The 21051-nt window shown below is 33.6% G+C and overlaps 1 protein-coding gene across 1 annotated transcript in view; it reads left to right on the top strand.

Moving 5' to 3' along the window:
- LOC142226577 (thioester-containing protein 1 allele S3-like) overlaps positions 1-21051 on the top strand; it is a 33353-nt gene that overhangs the window by 2221 nt on the left and 10081 nt on the right. The window contains exons 2-4 of the mRNA XM_075296663.1: positions 8988-10277; positions 13522-13783; positions 13996-14314. Of these exons, the coding sequence (XP_075152778.1) occupies positions 8988-10277; positions 13522-13783; positions 13996-14314 (1871 nt within the window). The remainder of the gene's footprint in view (positions 1-8987; positions 10278-13521; positions 13784-13995; positions 14315-21051) is intronic.

Below are 21051 nucleotides of genomic sequence, written 5' to 3'. Positions count from 1 at the left end.
TGGGGACTATATCAAAACCTGGACCGATATAGCACATCTTCGAACTTGACCTGCCTGCAGACAAAAGACGAGTTTGTGCAAAATTTCAACACGATTGCTTCATTATTGAAGACTGTAGCGTGATTACAACAGACAGACAGACAGACAGACAGACAGACAGACAGACAGACGGACAGACGGACATCGTTATATCGTCTTAGAATTTCTCCCTGATCAAGAATATATATACTTTATATAGTCGGAAATCGATATTTCGATGCGTTACAAACGGAATGACAAACTTATTATACCCCCGTCACCATTCTATGGTGGTGGGTATAAAAATATGGGAAACATTTAAATCTGAAGCAATTTTAAGGAAACTTCGCAAAAGTTTTTTTTTTGTGATTTATCGCTCGATATATATGTATTAGAAGTTTAGGAAAATTAGAGTCATTTTTACAACTTTTCGACTAACCAGTGGCGATTTAAGAAATAAAATGTTGGTATTTTGACCATTTTTGTCGAAATCAGAAAAACATATATATGGGAGCTATATCTAAATCTGAACCGATTTCAATCAAATTTGGCACACATGACTATATTACTAATTGTACTCCTAGTGCAAAATTTCAACCAAATTGGGCCACCATGTGTCTATCTCGTCTCCTTCTGGGTGTTACAAACATATGCACTAACTTATAATACCCTGTTCCACAGTGTGGCGCAGAGTATAAATATGGGAAACATTTAAATCTGAAGCAATTTTAAGGAAACTTTGCAAAAGTTTATTTATGATTTATCGCTCGATATATATGTATTAGAAGTTTAGGAAAATTAGAGTCATTTTTACAACTTTGCGACTAAGCAGTGGCGATTTTACAAGGAAATTGTTGGTATTTTGACCATTTTTGTCGAAATCAGAAAAACATTTATATATGGGAGCTATATCCAAATCTGAACCGATTTCAACCAAATTTGGCACGCATAGTTTCAATGCTAATTCTACTCCCTGTGCAAAATTTCAAATAAATCGGAGTTAAAAATTGGCCTCTGTGGTCATATGAGTGTAAATCGGGCGAAAGCTATATATGGGAGATATATCCAAATCTGAACCGATTTCAACCAAATTTGGCACGCATAGTTACAATGCTAATTCTACTCCCTGTGCAAAATTTCAACCAAATCGGAGTTAAAAATTGACCTCTTTGGGCAAATGAGTGTAAATCGGGCGAAAGCTATATATGAGAGCTATATCTAAATCTGAACCGATTTGGCTGGTATTTTGCAAGTTTTTCGAGACCCATAAAATATTCGGATGTACGGAATTTGAGGAAGATCGGTTGATATACACGCCAATTATGACCAGATCGGCGAAAAATATATATGGCAGCTATATCTAAATCTGAACCGATCTTTTCCAAAATCAATAGGGATCGTCTTTGAGCCGAAACAGGACCCTATACGAAATTTAGGACAATCGGACTAAAACTGCGAACTGTACTTTGCACACAAAAATACATCAACAGACAGACAGACGGACAGACAGACGGACAGACAGACGGACATCGCTAAATCGACTCAGAATTTAATTCTAAGCCGATCCGTATACTAAAAGGTTGGTCTATGATTACTCCTTCTTGGCGTTACATACAAATGCACAAACTTATTATACCCTCACAAAAAATCGTTTCTGTAACATATACTCCCAAACATATTTTGCTTCAAGCATATACATTTTTGGGTATTGCCCAAACATTTATATGTTTGATCTCTTCCAATATATAATATGTTTGAAAGCATATTGGTCTAAACAATATATGTTTGGGTAGTCTAAGTTCCAAACATTTTGTATTTTTGCATCCAAATTCAATAATGTTGTCTTCCAAAAAACAATATGTTATTATGTGAACATATAATATGTTTGGAAGCATTTTGCACCCAAAAATATTATATGCTTAAAAAAAATCTCCAAAACAATATTGTGCTTAAAATTTTATTTATTTATTTATATATTTACAATCATAATGAATTATGAAAATAAACAGGTAATATAGGTGCTAACAACATAGGTTTTCGACCTGAATGCTCAAAATTTTGTTTCTGCCTAATTGTATAATGCCCCACATTCCCAATAAACACAAACGTTTGAAAAATGCTAAATTTCAACAATTTTTCAAACATTTTTTCAAAGGATTAAGGTAATATTCAAGTTGAGAAATTGTTGAGAAAATCGCGTTCTCAACAAAAAACAGACATTACCCTCAACAGTGAAATTCAACACATTGGCAATAATATCTCAAGTGTTATCATCAAATTGAAATGCATCGCTACTCAATAACTTGTTAAACAATTTTCGATGCGAGTCAAATTCAAAATTAACATCGTTGCAAATACTTTTCAACCTAGTTTTGTATGAATGATATCGCCACTTCAAATTGAAAGTCAAAGCCAAAATTCTATGAATTTTATAATTTATTCATTTTCATCAAAATAAAATATATAATAATAAACTACACTACATAATACACTACAATAGCCATCGATAAATAATAATCTTATTAAACATTTCAACAAATAAGAACAAAAAACAAAACAAACAACAAAATTTTAAATATCTTAAACATTATTAGTAAACACTTCTACATTGATAATTCGATTTCCTTCCTTTTGGTGTCATAAAACAGCATTAAAATTTATTAACATGCGGGCAATTTGAAATTAGGAAAGTACTGGACCGCGTGCTAGAATTGATTTCCAGCAGAAGGAATTCACAAAATATCAATTTTAAACTGTTAATAGCATATGAATTAAACTGACGATGTGATGCACATTTTCATCCAGAAGTTGTTGATTTCAACAATTTGTTGTTTTTAACAATTTTAATTGGTTGCACTTGTAATGTTTCTGGAAACTTTTTCTTGTCGATAAGCCACTCATTTTTCATTGGTCAGCTTGTTATTATTTGCAAGAATTTAGCATCCAAAGATTTTAGTTTTCTGTAAAGAGATTTAAATTTAGTGACTTCTCTAAAGTGTTGATTTAATTTTTCATATTGACGTACCAATTGTTATAAACTATTTGAAGCAGTTCCAGTTAATTGTCCATCATTTTTCATTGGTCAGCTTTTAATGTTTTCAAGAACCTAGAATCCATAATTTTAGTTTTCTGCAAAGAGATATACATTTAGTGACTTCCTTAAAGTTTTATTTCATTTTTTATTTTCACTTACCTATTTTTATAAACTATTTGGTTATTTGTCTAAAATTTTCCATTTTTTTTATTTCTTGCAATTGACCACGAACTTCGTTGCACAAATAAGTATTGAAACCCACATGGTTTTTTCGTTGCATTTTAGGGTAGTGTTTTGTCAAAGTTTTCTCATATTATCTTCAACACCTTTTCAAAGATTTCGTCAACATTTTGGCAAATTGGAAGTAATTCGCAAACAATTTGAAGATGTATTGAAGATGAGCTATTTCAAGTCAAGTTGAATTTATGTTGAAAATTATATTTACCCTCAAACTGAAAAGTTGTTGCGTTTGAAAAACGCTCATCCTGTGTTTATTGGGATCTTTCTCACTTCCACGAGATTTTTTAGTTCTTAGCACCTTTTTCTGTAATACAAACATTGTAGAAGAAATTATTCAATTTTATGATTTTTTTATTTTAATTTTACCTTTTGCCGGACGGGGATTCGAACAGCGGACCACACAGTTTGTAAGGATCAAAGAAGTAGCTGATCAATTGCCCAAGGAAAAGTAAAATGTTAATTTTGTAATAACAAGCAACAACCACCAACTTAATTCAATATCGCTCCCTGTTAAATAGCGCTCCAAGCTACTAAACACATATATGTTTATAGGCTATTTCTAAATTAATATATGTTTGCATCCAAGCATATTATATTTACAAACATTTCATGTCCCAAACATAATATGTTTTAACATATTAACATATATGTCCCAAACATGTTATGCTAGTTTATGAACATTATATGTTTGCACTCAAAAATATTGTGTTTAAAAATTTGTGTTCCACACATATAATGTTTATAGCCAAACATATGAAAAACAGTCTTTTTCATCCGTGTAAGGACAAAATTCTGTAAACATTTTATTGAAAACAATTTAATATTAAATTTAAGAACATATCTTTGAAATTTGCGTCGCACCGATAAAGTATGTCTTGAAGTAAGGAAGAAGAAAAGAAATAATATATAAATTAACCAAATTTTGATCTTTGTATTAATAACAAAAAAGCTTGAAATTTTGCCTAGTATTCTTTGTTATACCCTCCACCATAGGATGGAACTTACTATATTACCTTTGTCATTCCGTTTGTAACACATCGACATATTGGTCTCAGACCCACGGTTGCCACTCGAGACAAAAATAATCTACAAAAATTTGAAATTTTTTTTCAAAACCCTAACAAAAAAACAAAATCAAAATTACTTCTATAGAAAATTTTGTCAAAATTTTATTTCTATGAAAAATTGTTGCCAAATTTTATTTTTATGGAAAAACTGGTCAAAATTTTATTTTTTTAGAAAAGTTTGCCAAAATGTTATTCCTTTAGAAAAAAAATTTATTAAAAAAATACTTCTATAGACAATTTTGTCAAAATTTTATTTCTATAGAAAATTGTTGCCAAATTTAATTTTTGTGGAAAATTTTGTCAAAATTTAATTTCTATAGAACATATCGTCAAAATTTTATTTCTACAGAAAATTTGTCAAATTATTTCTATAGAAACTGTTGTCAACATTTTATTTCTATAGAAAATTTTGTCAAAATTTTATTTCTATAGAACATTTGTCAAAATTTTATTTCTATAGACAATTTTGTCAAAATTTTATTACTATAGAAAATTTTGTCAAAATTTTATTTCTATAGAAAATTTTGTAAAAATTTTATTTCTATAGAAAATTTTGTCAAAATTTTATTTCTATAGAACATTTTGTCAAAATTTTATTTCTATAGAACATTTTGTCAAAATTTTATTTCTATAGAATATTTTGTCAACATTTTATTTCTATAGAACATTTTGTCAAAATTTTATTTCTATTGAAAATTTTGTCAACATTTTATTTCTATAGAAAATTTTGTCACAATTTTATTTCTATATAAAATTTTCTATATAAATATTACATTTTGTCAAAGTTTTATTTCTACAGAAAATTTTATCAAAATTTTATTTCTATAGAAAATTTTGTCAAAATTTTATTTCTATAGACAATTTTGTCAATATTTTATTTCTACAGAAAATTTTGTCAAAATTTAAGTTCTATAGAAAAATTTGTCAAAATTTTATTTCTATAGAAAATTTTTCAAAATTTTATGTCTATAGAAAAATTTGTCAAAATTTTATTTCTATATACAATTTTGTCAATATTTTATTTCTATAGACAATTTTTTCAAAATTTTATTTCTATAGAAAATTTTGTGAAAATTTTATTACTATAGAAAATTTATCAAAATTTTATTTCTATAGAAAATTTTGTCAAAATTTTATTTCTATAGAAAATTTTGTCAAAATTTTATTTCTATAGACACTTTTGTCAAAATTTTATTTCTATAGAAAATTTTGTCAAAATTTTATTTCTATAGACAATTTTGTCAAAATTTTATTTTTATAGAAAATTTTTTCAAAATTTTATTTCTATAGAAAATTTTGTCAAAAATTTATTTCTATAGAAAATTTTGTCAAAATTTTATTTCTATAGACAATTTTGTCAAAATTTTATTTAAATAGAAAATTTAGTCAACACATGGTTTTAAGCTGAAATCACAAGTTTGCCAAAGGAAAAGTGAGATATTTGTACAACAATTTATTTCGGCGAAGCAGACTATCGAAAACCTTTGTTTTTGGGAGGTTCGAGTGTAATTCACTTTGAGTTTAGTGAATTGCCCGAATTTATTCTGATAATTGGTTGATAGTTTCGCCGCTAATACACTGAAAATATATTGTCGTGAGGTCAAAGATTTCATGTCTTTAAACAACGAATGCAAATTTTGCTTAGCATAGAAGACGCATTTCTCTAATATAAAGTTTTTTTCCTTGTCCAAAAGTCGATAAAATTTTCAATGAAGTCGTATTGTCCTTATAATTAAGTGATTTGACTTAAAAAGGGGTATCATCACATGAAAGAAAAAATGTTTGGGCTAAGGTCAACTTGACTTTAATAATTCAGAAAAATTATTTAAATTTAATGAAATTGTCTTTAAATTTGCATTTTGACTACAAAGCAGAAAATCGTTCAAATATAGGACATGTTTTTCAAATCTTTACTTTAAAGGCGTTTTGTACTTGAAACATAACATAATTTCTACTAGAAGTCGAGTCTTAATTTTGAAAATAAAGTTGTCGGACTTTGATAGCATATGAAGAAAAAATGCTGAGAAAGCAAAAAATTTAAATTTGCATCCTAGAAGCAAGTACGCAAAAACCAAATTTAAAAGAGAATTGTGTCTTAAAAAGTATCCTTACTTGTATTCTCCACTTCTTTGGCTTGGAACCGGACATGCTTTTTTTTTCAGTGTAGAGGATGCAGAAGAGCAATGTGATTCCGAAACGGCGTCCATCCAACCGTCTTGTAGTCTATAGGGGTTTGCCCAATTATTTGCCAAATATACTTTACCTCTGGTTAAGCTACTCTTGTAGTTTAGTCAACGCATGGTTTTAAGCTGAAATCAAAACAACAACAAAAAATCATTTCTATAGAAAATTCTTACAAAATTTTATTTCTATTAATAATTTGTGAAACACTCTTAGTTGGAGATGAATATTTTGCATAGTCTACCAAAAATTAGGAATTCTAGCAATCTATAAAATAGTAAAAAATTTACCATTTTTGATAGAATTCTACCAACTGTGGCAACGGTGCTCAGATCCCATACAAAATATATATTCTGAGTTGTAGGGAAATTATGAGCCGATGAAGCGATGTCCGACCGTCTGTTAAAATCACGCTAACTTCCGAACGGGACAAGATATCTTTTTGAAACTTAGCACCAGTTGGTGCTATTGATGTAGGTCGGCTAGTATTGCAAATGAGCCATATCGGACCACTTTTTGGTTTAGACCCTTATTTAAGCCGACCCCAAAATTTGATTTCTGGAGCCTCTAAGAAGGAAGGGAAGAGTAAATAATTATATATAGTCCTCACATAAACCGATCCCCAATTTGACCTCCTAAGCCTGCTGGAAAAGCACATTAAATCCGATCCGATTGAAATTTGGTATATGGTGTTAGTATATAACAGGTTGGCTGATAAGTCCCCGGTCTGACACATAGATGGCGTCGCTACTATTAAATGCATATTTATTTTTATATAGTACCAACTTTCAAATGATTCGTGTCAAAATTTTTTCTGAAGGGAACAAATACGGTGGAAGCAAAACCCTGGACTCTGCCCCAGGGAAATCAACAATAGTTGATTGGTATGCAAAATTCAAGCGTGGTGAAATGAGCACGGAAGACGGTGAACGCAGTGGACGCCCGAAAGAGGTGGTTACCGACGAAAACATCAAAAAAATCCACAAAATGATTTTGAATGACCGTAAAATATAGTTGATCGAGATAGCAGAGGTCTTAAAGATATAAAAGGAACGTGTTGGTCATATCATTCATCAATATTTGGATATGCGGAAGCTCTGGGTGCCGCGCGAACTCACATTTGACCAAAAACAACAACGTGTTGATGATTCTGAGCGGTGTTTGCAGCTGTTAACTCGTAATACACCCGAGTTTTTCCGTCGATATGTGACAATGGATGAAACATGGCCCCATCACTACACTCCTGAGTCCAATCGACAGTCGGCTGAGTAGACAGCGACCGGTGAACCGTGTCCGAAGCGTGGAAAGACTCAAAAGTCCGCTGGCAAAGTAATGGCCTCTGTTGTTTGGGATGCGCATGCAATAATTTTTACCGATTATCTTGAGAAAGGTAAACCCATCAACAGTGATTATTATATGGCGTTATTGGAGCGTTTGAAGGTCGAAATCGCGGCAAAACGGCCCCATATGAGAAGAAAAAAGTGTTGTTCCACCAAGACAACGCACCGTGCCACAAGTCATTGAGAACGATGGCAAAAATTCATGAATTGGGCTTCGAATTGCTTCCCCACCCACCGTATTCACAGACCTCGAAAGGATGCTCGCAGGGAAAAAAATTTGGCTGCAATGAAGAGGTGATCACCGAAACTGAGGCCTATTTTGAGGCAAAACCGAAGAAGTACTACCAAAATGGTATCAAAAAATTGGAAGGTCGTTATAATCGTTGTATCGCTCTTGAAGGGAACTATGTTGAATAATAAAAACGAATTTTGAAAAAAAATGTGTTTTTCTTTATTAGACCGGGGACTTATCAGCCAACCTGTTAAATATAAACCCATCTCCATATTTGATTTCCAGAGCTTGCTTGAGGTGTAAATTAACATAAAATTTAGAAGACATTGTTAAGAAATTTGAAGCTACCTCGCTATCGGCAATTCTTACCACAATCCAAGTAATTCGATTGTGTAGGTTAGGTTAGGTATAGTGACAGCCCGATGTTTTCGAGTAACATAGACTATTCAGTCCCTTGTGATAACACAGTGGTGAACTTCGATTGTGTATGACAGCCTTTAGCAGAACTTTCTACTCAATCCATGATGGATGGTACATAAGATTCGGACTGGCTGAACTCACGGCTGTGTAAACTTGTTTCTAAGTTAGGACTTTCTTGAATTTTGTGAGTTCATAGCATTTTAAAGCACACATTATTAAAATTCTTTATTTACCATAAAATTTTTTGAAAAATACGATGACACAGTTTGTGACTCCTACAATTGATGCTTAAATTTTTTTACATCAACAAAAACCAGTGTTTAGATCCGATTTAGCATAACATTTGGATCCAAGAGGAATATTTTCACTGATTTTTATAGTAGTGTTTTGATGGGAGCACTATTTCAAACCTATAACACATTTAATTTATTATATCTCATTTTTTTTTGTTTCAGATTCTACACCATATTTGCCCCAGGAACAGTACAACGGGATTATGATTACACAGTCACTCTAGCAATACATCACAGAACGGAACCAGTAACCATAAAACTTGATTTAAAAGGTCCCGAGTTTAGAGAGTCGAAAACCATTGAAGTTCATCCATATACAGCACAAATCGTTTCATTTAGAATTCCACCACATATAACAACAGGAAATTTTGCATTGCTAAGTGAAGGAATAAATGGAATAATCTTCAAAGAATCTACAAATTTAAAGTTTAAAAATATCAAACCCCAAGTTTATATACAAACCGATAAACCAATATATAAGCCCGGAGATAGGGTACAATATCGCATCATAGCCTTAGATGAAAATACTAGGCCAGCTAAATTGGAAAAATCACTAAATTTATATATAAACGATGGTGGACATAATCAAATCAAAGAAGTGAAGGATATACAATTCAGTAGAGGGATTCATAAGGGTTCCCTTCAATTATCCGAACAACCAGTATTGGGAAAATGGAGAATTGCAATAACCCAAGAGGGAGATTGTACAACGAAGGCCAGTAAATCATTTGAAGTGGCCCAATACATGTTAGCCAAGTTCGATGTAGAAATTGATGTCGTTAAGGAAGTGGCAGTGAAAGACAAAGAATTCCATGTTATTGTTCGTTCCAAAGATACTCATGGCAAACCGGTTAAAGGTAGAGCCTACATAACAGCAGAGGTTAATGACAGATCATCTCGAAAATTTCTTGATATCGTGGGAAAAGGTGAAGTGAAATTCAATTTAAAAAAGGATCTTGGAATAGAAAACAAATGTTATTGGGATTTTCCTAAAATTAAACTATCTGCTGTTATGACCGAAACCCTGACATGTATCCAATACAGATCATCAATGGCTACTGTCAATGTTCTTCCATCACGATACATCATCGAAATTCATAATTTGTGTCAGGAATACGAAATCAACAAACCGTTCGAGATAAAGGCCATAGTTAAGAGATTTGATGGAAAACCAATCGTATCAAAATCAAAAGTAAAGCTAACATTTAGTTCTGTTCCTGATGGAATAGACTATGAACCCTATCAGACGGCAATCGATACGAATGGTGTTGGTACATTTAATTTAAATTTTTCGAAGGAAGGCCATTTTCACAATATGAGGATTGAATATGAAGAAGGATGCTTCGAAGCCGCTGGATTTCGAGTTGTGTTATCACCTAAGAAAGAACCATTGCTTCCACATGATTCAACTGAATACATGGGACCAATCAAAATTTTCGTTGAACCAGAAGTGTAAGTAGAATTTATTAGGCAAAGACCTAATGACCTAGAAATGCAAACCAAATCCAATGAATTTTTCCCAAACAAAGATATGGAGCTTTATTTGCAAAACATATAAAATCTTTTTCAAAGCAAATGAAACCTTGTTCAAATTAAATGATTTTTATACCCTACACCATAGGATGGGGGTATATTAACTTTGTCATTCCCTTTGTAACACATCGAAATATTGCTCTAAGACACCATAAAGTATATATATTCTGGGTCGTGGTGAAATTCTGAGTCGATCTGAGCATGTCCGTCCGTCCGTCTGTTGAAATCATGCTAACTTCCGAACGAAACAAGCTATCGAATTGAAACTTGGCATAAGTAGTTGTTATCGATGTAGGTCGGACGGTATTGTAAATGGGCCATATCCGTCCACTTTTAGGTATAGCCCCCATATAAACGGACCCCCAAAATTTGGGTTGCAGACCCTCTAAGAGAAGTAAATTTCATCCGATCCGGCTGAAATTCGGTACATGGTGTTAGTATATGGTCTCTAACATCTATGCAAAAATTGGTCCACATCGGTTCATAATTATATATAGGCCCCATATAAACCGATCCCCCGATTTGGCTTTCGGAGCCTCTAAGAGAAGCAAATTTCATCCGATCCGGCTGAAATTTGGTACATAGTGTTAGTATATGTTCTTTAAGAACCATGCAAAAATTGCTCCACATCGGTCCATAATTATATATAGCCCCCATATAAACCGATCACCAAATTTGACCTCCGGAGCCTCTTGGAAGACCAAAATTCATCAGATTCGGTTGATATTTGGTACGTGGTGTTAATATATGGCCTCAAACACCCATGCAAACATTGGTCGAAATCGGTTCATAATTATATATAGCCCCCATATAAACCGATCCCCAGATTTGACCTCCGGAGCCCCTTGGAAGAGCAAAATTCATCCGATTCGGTTGAAATTTGGTACGTGATGTTAGTTATCCAACAACCATGCAGGAATTGGTTCATATCAGCCGATAATTATATATAGCCCTCATATAAACCGATCCCCAGATTTGACCTCCGGAGCCCCTTGGAAGTGCAAAATTCATCAGATTCGGTTGAAATTTGGTACGTGATGTTAGTATATGGTATCCAACAACAATGCAGGAATTGGTTCATATCAGTCCATAATTATATATAACCCCCATATAAACCGATCCATAGATTTGACCTCCGGTGCTTTTTGTAGATGCAAAATTCATCCGACCTGGTTGAAATTTGTTACGTGGTGGAAGTATACGATATTTAACAACCATGCCAAAAGTGGTCCATATCAGTCCATAATCATATATAGCCTCCATATAAACCGATCCCGAGATTTGGTTTTGGAGCCTCTTGGAGGAGCAAATTTCATCCAAGTCAGTTGAAATTTGGTACATTGTGCTAGTATATGGCCGTTAACAACCATGCCTAACTAGGTCCATATCGGTCTATAGTTATATATAGCTCTCGGCATAAGCGTAGGAAGGCCTCTGGGGAGGGGGCTTAGACCCCCCCAGAAAAAATGTAGCCCCCCAGAATTTGAAAACCTATTTACGATTTTATATTTTTATAAAAATGAGACAAGTATATACAACCGCACAAAGTTCCGCTAAAAACTTTCATGCACAATCGAATTACTTGGGTAGCAGTTGCCGATGGCAATGTTTGAAGTCTGATATTTATGAAATAGAGCTGTGATTGAACTTATGGTTTAGTTGAATAACTAACAGCCTGTTTCTGTATGTCGAACGAGTTCAATCGATCGACTGAAATGCATAGAAACAGCTGTTTTTTGGTTATAAATTCAGCTGTTTGTTTCCATTTTAGTCGATCCTTTAGTTGAGCTCATTCGACATACAGAAGCAGGCTGTAAAGCTCCTTTATTATATTGTTTAGTCTGGTTTAGTCATCTGAATTAAAAAATAGCAATTGGTTTTAAAACTATTCTTTCATGAATTAATATCTTAATAATGCTGCAAAAAAGCGTCGCCAAAAAAGAAGTGAAAATGTTCTTTTGGGTCCGGAAGTGGTGCAAAATTGGCGAAGAAGCGATGAATGTAATAGGAACTCGTCATAGAACGAATGTCCACCGTTTCATCAGCCGCTGTAATAAATTTGCATCACTTGTTGCGGTGTGATCCGAATTCAGAGTTTTGAATGTGAATTAAAAAATTGTGTGATATTTTTCCAAACAAATAATTTTTATTTATTCGTTTTTTATTTGATTTTTGGTCGACCTTTTGTTAGAATTCTATAAATATTTATACAGACATCTAGCTTCAAGAAACATTATTTTATAATAATTTTTATATTTTTTATGATTTTTAATGCATTCTAACGCTTGTTTGAATATTTTCAAAAATTATCGATTTTTCTATAATGGATTTAGCATTTTTGTGGAAAAATTTGAATAATTTTTACCATTTTATTTATTCTTACTCTTTTTTTAAACTATTTGAAAAAAGAAAACAAAAATTACGCATTAAAATATGAAAAAACTGAAGTAAAAAACTTCCTGTGTAGTTAATATAATTAACTTCTTTGTGAGGACATTTTTGGAAGTGTTTTTAAAGTTGTGCCTTTAAAACAATTCCCAATTTTTTTGCTGGGAAAAGTGTGGAACTACTTTTAATTGCTTTATTATATATTATTTTGATGTCTATTTTTTATTCTTTTTTTAATGAAATAAAACAATAATTGAACCCATAAGTTCAGTCTATAAATTTTTAGCTAGGGGGGCTATAGCCCCCCCTAGGAAAATTGTCTAGCTACGCTAATGGCTCTCAGATAAATCGATCCCCAATCACACAAAAATTGGACCATATCAAGTTCATAATTGTATATAGCCCCCATATAAGCAACTCCCATATTTCAATTCTGGTTCCCTACGTACCGTGCAAAAAGTCCATATCGATTCGTAATTATTTGTAGACTTACTTACATATACCTTTTTTGTCTAATATATACCACGTATGGACTAAAATAAATAAAATTTAGAAAACGTTTTAAGATACCACAATCCAAGTAATTCGATTGTGGATGACAGTCTTTCGTAGAAGTTTCTATGCTATCCATGGTGGAGGGTACATAAGATTCGGCCTGGCCGAACTTACGGCCATATATACTTGTTTTAATATGATATTTACTACACGATTGGTATCAGAAAAAAAACCATAACAAATTCAGTTTACATAAGCAGTTCTCATTTTTTACTTTCAGGCTAAAACTAGGGGAAGAGTTTCTCATTGTATTCAGAACGGAGAGAGTGTTTACGTACCTTGTCTATACCATAATGGCACGTGGGAAAATTCTCCACCATGAATATGTTAAAATTGTACCAGCATTACAATTCAACAAAGTAAAATTGAGGGCTACTTTTGAAATGATGCCATCGATTAAAATAATTGCCTATTACATTGATGGTGGTAAAGTCGAATACGATGAGAAGACCATACAAATCCAACAAGAATTTGTAAATAAGGTAAGTTTCTGATGTCACTACAAGTGCTGCAGCGATGATAAATTTGGTACATAAGTTGGAACATATTGAATTTGGGTAACCCAATTGTCGAAAACTCTTTTTGGATATAGTCATTTATCATTCCCGATTTATTTACATTATTAAAATCACTCTTTATTTCTTTCTCTCTCTCTCTCTCTCTCTCTCTATGTCTGTCTGTCTCTCCACTTTAGTTGGAAATAAAAGCTCCCGCGGAAGCTAAAGCGAATGATGAAATTACCTTGAATATAAAAACCGATCCGAATTCTTATGTGGGTCTTATGGGAGTTGATCAGAGCGTTCTATTGTTACGATCGAATCATGATATAAAAGGAAAAACCATTTATAAAGATTTATGTTGCTACGATTCCGAATCCATTTCCTTGTATAACTACAATGGTCGATTTAACGCACATTTACAGTATAGTAGAAGGGGTATTAAAAGAGATTACCCACCAATTTCCGGTTTTGTGACGCTAACAAATGCTGCAATTTCAAGACCATGTACTACTCGTATGTATTTTTAAAACAAAATGTTTACTTTTATTGTTATTATTACTATTTATTTATTTTATAAGTAAAAATTATATAGAGCAAAGTGGGGTATTCTCTGTGATAAATCAACCATTTATATATTAGACTATTGGCCGCATTGTGATCTGGTTAACTTATCTCACTTGCTGCTGCTACCATAACAATTTTCATATAGCTTTTATGGGATTAGATTTTAAGTATTAGAAAGAATCTGAGTCGTAGCCACTGTGATAAACACTGCTTCATGATTCCGCCATTCCTATGGTTACAAGGATCTCACTGGAAATTAAGGGGACCTAGCTTTAATACTACACCGAACCGTAAGGTTCGTAAGGCTACTGCCTTACTATCACTACATGAAATGTATGGCGGGGCAATATGTGTTACTAATAGGTACACTGAAAAAAAGCATGCCCGGTTCCAAAGATTTCGTCTTTACTTTAACAATTTTGGTATTGATTCCGAGCCAAAGAAGCGGAGAATACAAGTAAGGATACTTTTAAGGCATAATTTTCTGTTAAATTTCGGTTTTGTGTACTTGCTTCTAGGAAGAAATTTTTTATTTTTCGTTTTTTCAGCTTTTTTTTTTCTTCATATGCTATCAAAGTCCTTTAAAAACGAGTTTACGGCAACTTTATTTTCCAATTTCAGACTCGACTTCCAGTAGAAATTACACTGAAAAAAAAATATTTACGTGATATTAAAGATTACGCAACTTCAATTTTAGGATGCGCAATTTACACACAATTAATCACAAATTTCTTTAAAATAATGAAATTTTTATTTTTTTCATTAAATTTAGGACAAACATTTTGAAAATTTGCGTTCCTTCGATAAAGTTGCATGTCTTTAAACTAAGGCAAATTTTCCTTAAAGTAAAGAAACACATTTTTGATTTAAATTAACTGAAATATTGAATCTTTAGATTTAATGTAAAAACGTTTCAAATGTAGCCTAAGCCTTATTTTGATGACTTAGCATCTTTGGTTTAAAGTTTTTTTTTTTGGAATTAAGACAATATTTTTTACTTCGAAGTATCCGTTATAATTTGTATTTTTAAACTGGAATTTGTTTGTACGTAAATAGCTTTATTAATATACCGAAAAATAGAATGAAAATTAGATAAATGAGATCTGTATCCTAATTTTAATTTTATAGATCCTAGATAGGTTGCAAAAAACTTTTCTTATTTTAAAGAACCATGTAAAAAAACGTCTTTAAAATAACGTGTTGAAAAACATGTCCTATTTTTGAAAGATTTTTTGCAAAAAAACAACAAATTTAAAAACAATTCCATTAATTTTAAAGAATTTTTCTGAATGAAAGTCAAGTTGACCTTAGCCCAAAAATTTTTTGTTTCATGTTATGATACCCATTTGAAGTCAAATCACTTAATTATCGGGACAATACGACTTCATTGAAAAGTTTATCGACTTTTGGACAAGGAAAAAAACGTTATAATAGAGAAATGCGTCTTCTACGCTAAGCACAATTTGCATACGTATTTTAAAGACATGAAATCTTTGACCTGATGACAATATTTTTTGCAGTGTTATTGAAGGTGTTCTCTTTGCCAAGTAAACCCGACTATTTTGTTTGTACACAAACTGCTCACTTTGAAATGGCTTCTCATCGGAGAAACCCAAATTCGTCTGCTGGCCACATCTGTACACGCGAAGCAACTTCTTGGTCTGTTCCAGTGTTCAATGGTTTTAGACCAATGGCTTGGAACTTCAATGCCTATAGTCGAAGCTCATTTTTCAATATGTGTTGCATCCATCCTCGCGACATGTTCTATACTGCGGCGTTCAATCCACTACCAGTACGTCGGTAATGAGCAGCGATACACGAAATAAAAGATTTATTCAAATTTAAATGTCGTAGAGCGCTGACGATAGCCACTTGTGGGTTTCCTGTCAAATATAAGGCAATCACACTATCTCCCTTGAATTCCATCACGAATAACTTTATATGCAATAGATCAAGATTCATTTGTTAGCCTGTATCATATATATCACCCTGTATTCATCAAATTAGAAGCTAGGGCTCCGTAGGTAAGGTTAGGTTAGGTGGCAGCCCGATGTATCAGGCTCACTTAGACTATTCAGTCCATTGTGATACCACATTGGTGAACTTCTCTCTTATCACTGAGTGCTGCCCGATTCCATGTTAAGCTCAATGACAAGGGACCTCCTTTTTATAGCCGAGTCCGAACGGCGTTCCAAATTGCACTGAAACCACTTAGAGAAGCTTTGAAACCCTCAGAAATGTAACCAGCATTACTGAGGTGGGATAATCCAACGCTGAAAACTTTTTTTATGAAGCAACTTTTGTTATTGTGAAAAAAATGGAAACAAAGGAATTTCGTGTTTTGATAAAATGCTGTTTTCTGAAGGGAAACAATACGGTGGAAGCAAAAACTTGGCTTGATAATGAGTTTCCGGACTCTGCCCCAGGGAAATCAACAATAATTGATTGGTATGCAAAATTTAAGCGTGGTGAAATGTGCACGGAGGACGGTGAACGCAATGGACGCCCGAAAGAGGTGGTTACCGACGAAAACATCAAAAAAATCCACAAAATGATTTTGAAATGGGTGCCGCGGGAGCTCACATTTGACCAAAAACAACAACGTGTTGATGATTCTGAGCGGAGTTTGCAGCTATTAACTCGTAATACACCCGAGTTTTTCCGTCGATATCTGACAATGGATGAAACATGGCTCCATCACTACACTCCTGAGTCCAATCGACAGTCGGCTGAGTGGACAGCGACCGGTGAACCGTCTCCGAAGCGTGAAAAGACTCAAAAGTCCGCTGGTAAAGTAATGGCCTCTGTTTTTTGGGATGAGCATGGAATAATTTTTATCGATTATCTTGAGAAGGGAAAAAACATCAACAGTGATGGTGTTTGAAGGTCAAAATCGCGGCAAAACGGCCCCATATGAAGAAGAACAAGTATATACGGCCGTAAGTTCGGCCAGGCCGAAGCTTATGTACCCTCCATAATGGATTGCGTAGAAACTTCATCTAAACACTGCCATCCACAATCGAATTACATAAGTGGTATCTTAAAATCTCCTAACACCATCGTCTAAATTGTATGTAAGTCCATACATATATAGTAAATCAAAAAAGATCGATCCAATACGTATAGAATTCAATTTGACAAAGTAGACATAACATTTTGACAAAATTTTCTATAGAAATAAAATTTTAACAAAATTTTCTATAGAAATAAAATTTTCACAAAATTTTCTATAGAAAAAAAATTGACAAAATTTTCTATAGAAAGAAATTTTTGACAAAAATTTCTACAGAAATATAATTTTAACAAAATTTTCTATAGAAATAAACTTTTGGCAAAATTTTCTATAGAAATAAAATCTTGGTTGATTATTTTTGGCTCGAGTGGCAACCATGATTATGAACCGAATAAAATTTAAACAAAATTTTCTATAGAAATAAAATTTTGACAACATTTTCTATAGAAGTAAAATTTTCACAATGATGAAAATTTTATTATGAACCGAATAAAATTTTAACAAAATTTTCTCTAGAAATAAAATTTTGACAAAATTTTCTACCGAAATAAAATTTTGACAAAATTGTCTATAGAAATAAAATTTTGGTAGATTATTTTTGGCTCGAGTGGCAACCATGATTATGAACCGATATGGACCAATTTTTGTCTGATTGGACCAATTTTGGTATGGTTGTTAGCGACCATGCCTAATTTGAACCGGATCGGATGAATTTTGCTCCTCCAAGAGGCTCCGGAGGTCAAATCTGGAGAATGTTTTATATGGGGGCTATATATAATTATGGACCGATATGGACCAATTCTGGCACGGTTGTTAAAGATCATATACTAACACCATGTACCAAATTTTAGGCGGATCGGATGAAATTTGCTTCTCTTTGAGGCTCCGCAACCCAAATCTGGGGGATCGGTTTATACGTGCGCCATATATAATTATGAACCACTGTGGACCAATTTTTGCATAGTTATTAGAGACCCTATACCAATATCATGTACCAAATTTCAGGCGGATCGGATGAAATTTGCTTCTCTTTGAGGCTCCGCAACCCAAATCTGGGGATCGGTTTATATGGGCGCTATATATAATTATGAACCAATGTGGACCAATTTTTGCACGGTTGTTAGAGACCATATACCAATACCATGTACCAAATTTCAGCCGGATCGGATGAAATTTGCTTCTCTTAGAGGCTCCGCAAGCCAAATCTGGGGATGGGTTTATATGGGGGCCATATATAATTATGGACCGATGTGGACCAATTTTTGCATGGTTGTTAGAGACCATATACCAACACCATGTACCAAATTTCAGCCGGATCGGATGAAATATGCTTCTCTTAGAGGCTCCACAAGCCAAATCTGGGGATCGGTTTATATGGGGGCTATATATAATTAAAGACCGATATGGACCAATTTTTGCATGATTGTTAGAGACCATATACCAACATTATGTACCAAATTTCAGCCGGATCGGATGAAATTTTCTTCTCTTTGAGGCTCCGCAAGCCAAATCTGGGGATCGGTTTATATGGGGGCTATATATAATTATGGACCGATGTGAACCAATATTTGCATGGTTGTTAGAGACCATATACCAACAGCATGTACCAAATTTCAGGCGGATCGGAAGAAATTTTCTTCTCTTTTAGGCTCCGCAAGCCAAATCTGGGGATCGGTTTATATGGGGGCTATATATAATTATGGACCGATGTGGACCAATTTTTGCATGGTTGTTAGAGACCATATACCAACACCATATACCAAATTTCAGCCGGATCGGATGAAATATGCTTCTGTTAGAGGCTCCGCAATCCAAATCTGAGGGTCCCTTTATATGGGGGCTATACGTAAAAGTGGACCGATATGACCCATTTTCAATACCATCCGACCTACATCGATAGCAACTACTTGTGCCAAGTTTCAAGTCGATAGCTTGTTTCGTTCGGAAGTTAGCGTGATTTCAACAGACGGACGGACGGACATGCTTAGATCGACTCAGAATTTCACCACGACCCAGAATATATATACTTCATGGGGTCTTAGAGCAATATTTCGATGTGTTACAAACGGAATGACAAAGTTAATATACCCCCATCCTATGATGGAGGGTATAAAAAAGTGTTGTTCCACCAAGACAACGTACCGTGCCAAAAATGATTGAGAACGATGGCAAAATTTCAATAATTGGGCTTCGAATTGCTTCCCCACCCACCGTATTCTCTAGATCTGGCCCCCAGCGACTTTTTCTTATTCTCAGACCTCAAAAGGATGCTCGCAGGGAAAAAATTTGGCTGCAATGAAGAGGTGGTCGCCGAAACTGAGGCCTATTTTGAGGCAAAGCCGAAGGAGTACTACCAAAATGGTATCAAAAAATTGGAAAGTCGTTATAATCGTTGTATCTCTCTTGAAGGGAACTATGTTGAATAATAAAAACGAATTTTGATAAAACCAGTAAGGAAAGTCTAAAGTCGCCGACTATATTATACCCTGCACCACTTTGTAGATCTAAATTTTCGATACCATATCACATCCGTCAAATGTGTTTGGGGCTATATATAAAGGTTTGTCCCAAATACATACATTTAAATATCACTCGATCTGGAAGAATTTGATAGACTTCTACAAAATCTATAGACTCAAAATTTAAGTCGGCTAATGCACTAGGGTGGAACACAATGTTAGTAAAAAAATATGGGAAACATTTAAATCTGAAGCAATTTTAAGGAAACTTTGCAAAAGTTTATTTATGATTTATCGCTCGATATATATGTATTAGAAGTTTAGGAAAAGTAGAGTCATTTTTACAACTTTGCGACTAAGCAGTGGCGATTTAACAAGGAAATTGTTGGTATTTTGACCATTTTTGTCGAAATCAGAAAAACATATATATGGAAGCTATATCTAAATCTGAACCGATTTCAACCAAATTTGGCACGCATATCAACAATGCTAATTCTACTCTCTGTGCAAAATTTCAAATAAATCGGAGTTAAAAATTGGCCTCTGTGGTCATATGAGTGTAAATCGGGCGAAAGCTATATATGGGAGATATATCTAAATCTGAACCGATTTCAACCAAATTTGGCACGCATAGTTATAATGCTAATTCTACTCCCTGTGCAAAATTTCAACCAAATCGGAGTTAAAAATTGGCCTCTTTGGGCAAATGAGTGTAAATCGGGCGAAAGCTATATATGAGAGCTATATCTAAATCTGAACCGATTTGGCTGGTATTTTGCAAGTTTTTCGAGACCCATAAAATATTCGGATGTACGGAATTTGAGGAAGATCGGTTGATATACACGCCAATTATGACCAGATCGGCGAAAAATATATATGGCAGCTATATCTAAATCTGAACCGATTTTTTCCAAAATCAATAGGGATCGTCTTTGAGCCGAAACAGGATCCTATACCAAATTTTAAGACAATCGGACTAAAACTGCGAGCTGTACTTTGCACACAAAAATACATCAACAGACAGACAGACAGACGGACAGACAGACGGACAGACGGACATCGCTAAATCGACTCAGAATTTAATTCTAAGCCGATCCGTATACTAAAAGGTTGGTCTATGATTACTCCTTCTTGGCGTTACATACAAATGCACAAACTTATTATACCCTGTACCACAGTAGTGGTGAAGGGTATAAAAATGTGTTTTTCTTTGT

This window comes from Haematobia irritans, chromosome 2 (assembly GCF_050003625.1).
Source record: "Haematobia irritans isolate KBUSLIRL chromosome 2, ASM5000362v1, whole genome shotgun sequence".
Classification (NCBI taxonomy): domain Eukaryota; kingdom Metazoa; phylum Arthropoda; class Insecta; order Diptera; family Muscidae; genus Haematobia; species Haematobia irritans.
The sequence above is the reverse complement of the archived record's forward strand: the minus strand, read 5'-3'. Positions and strand labels throughout refer to the sequence as shown.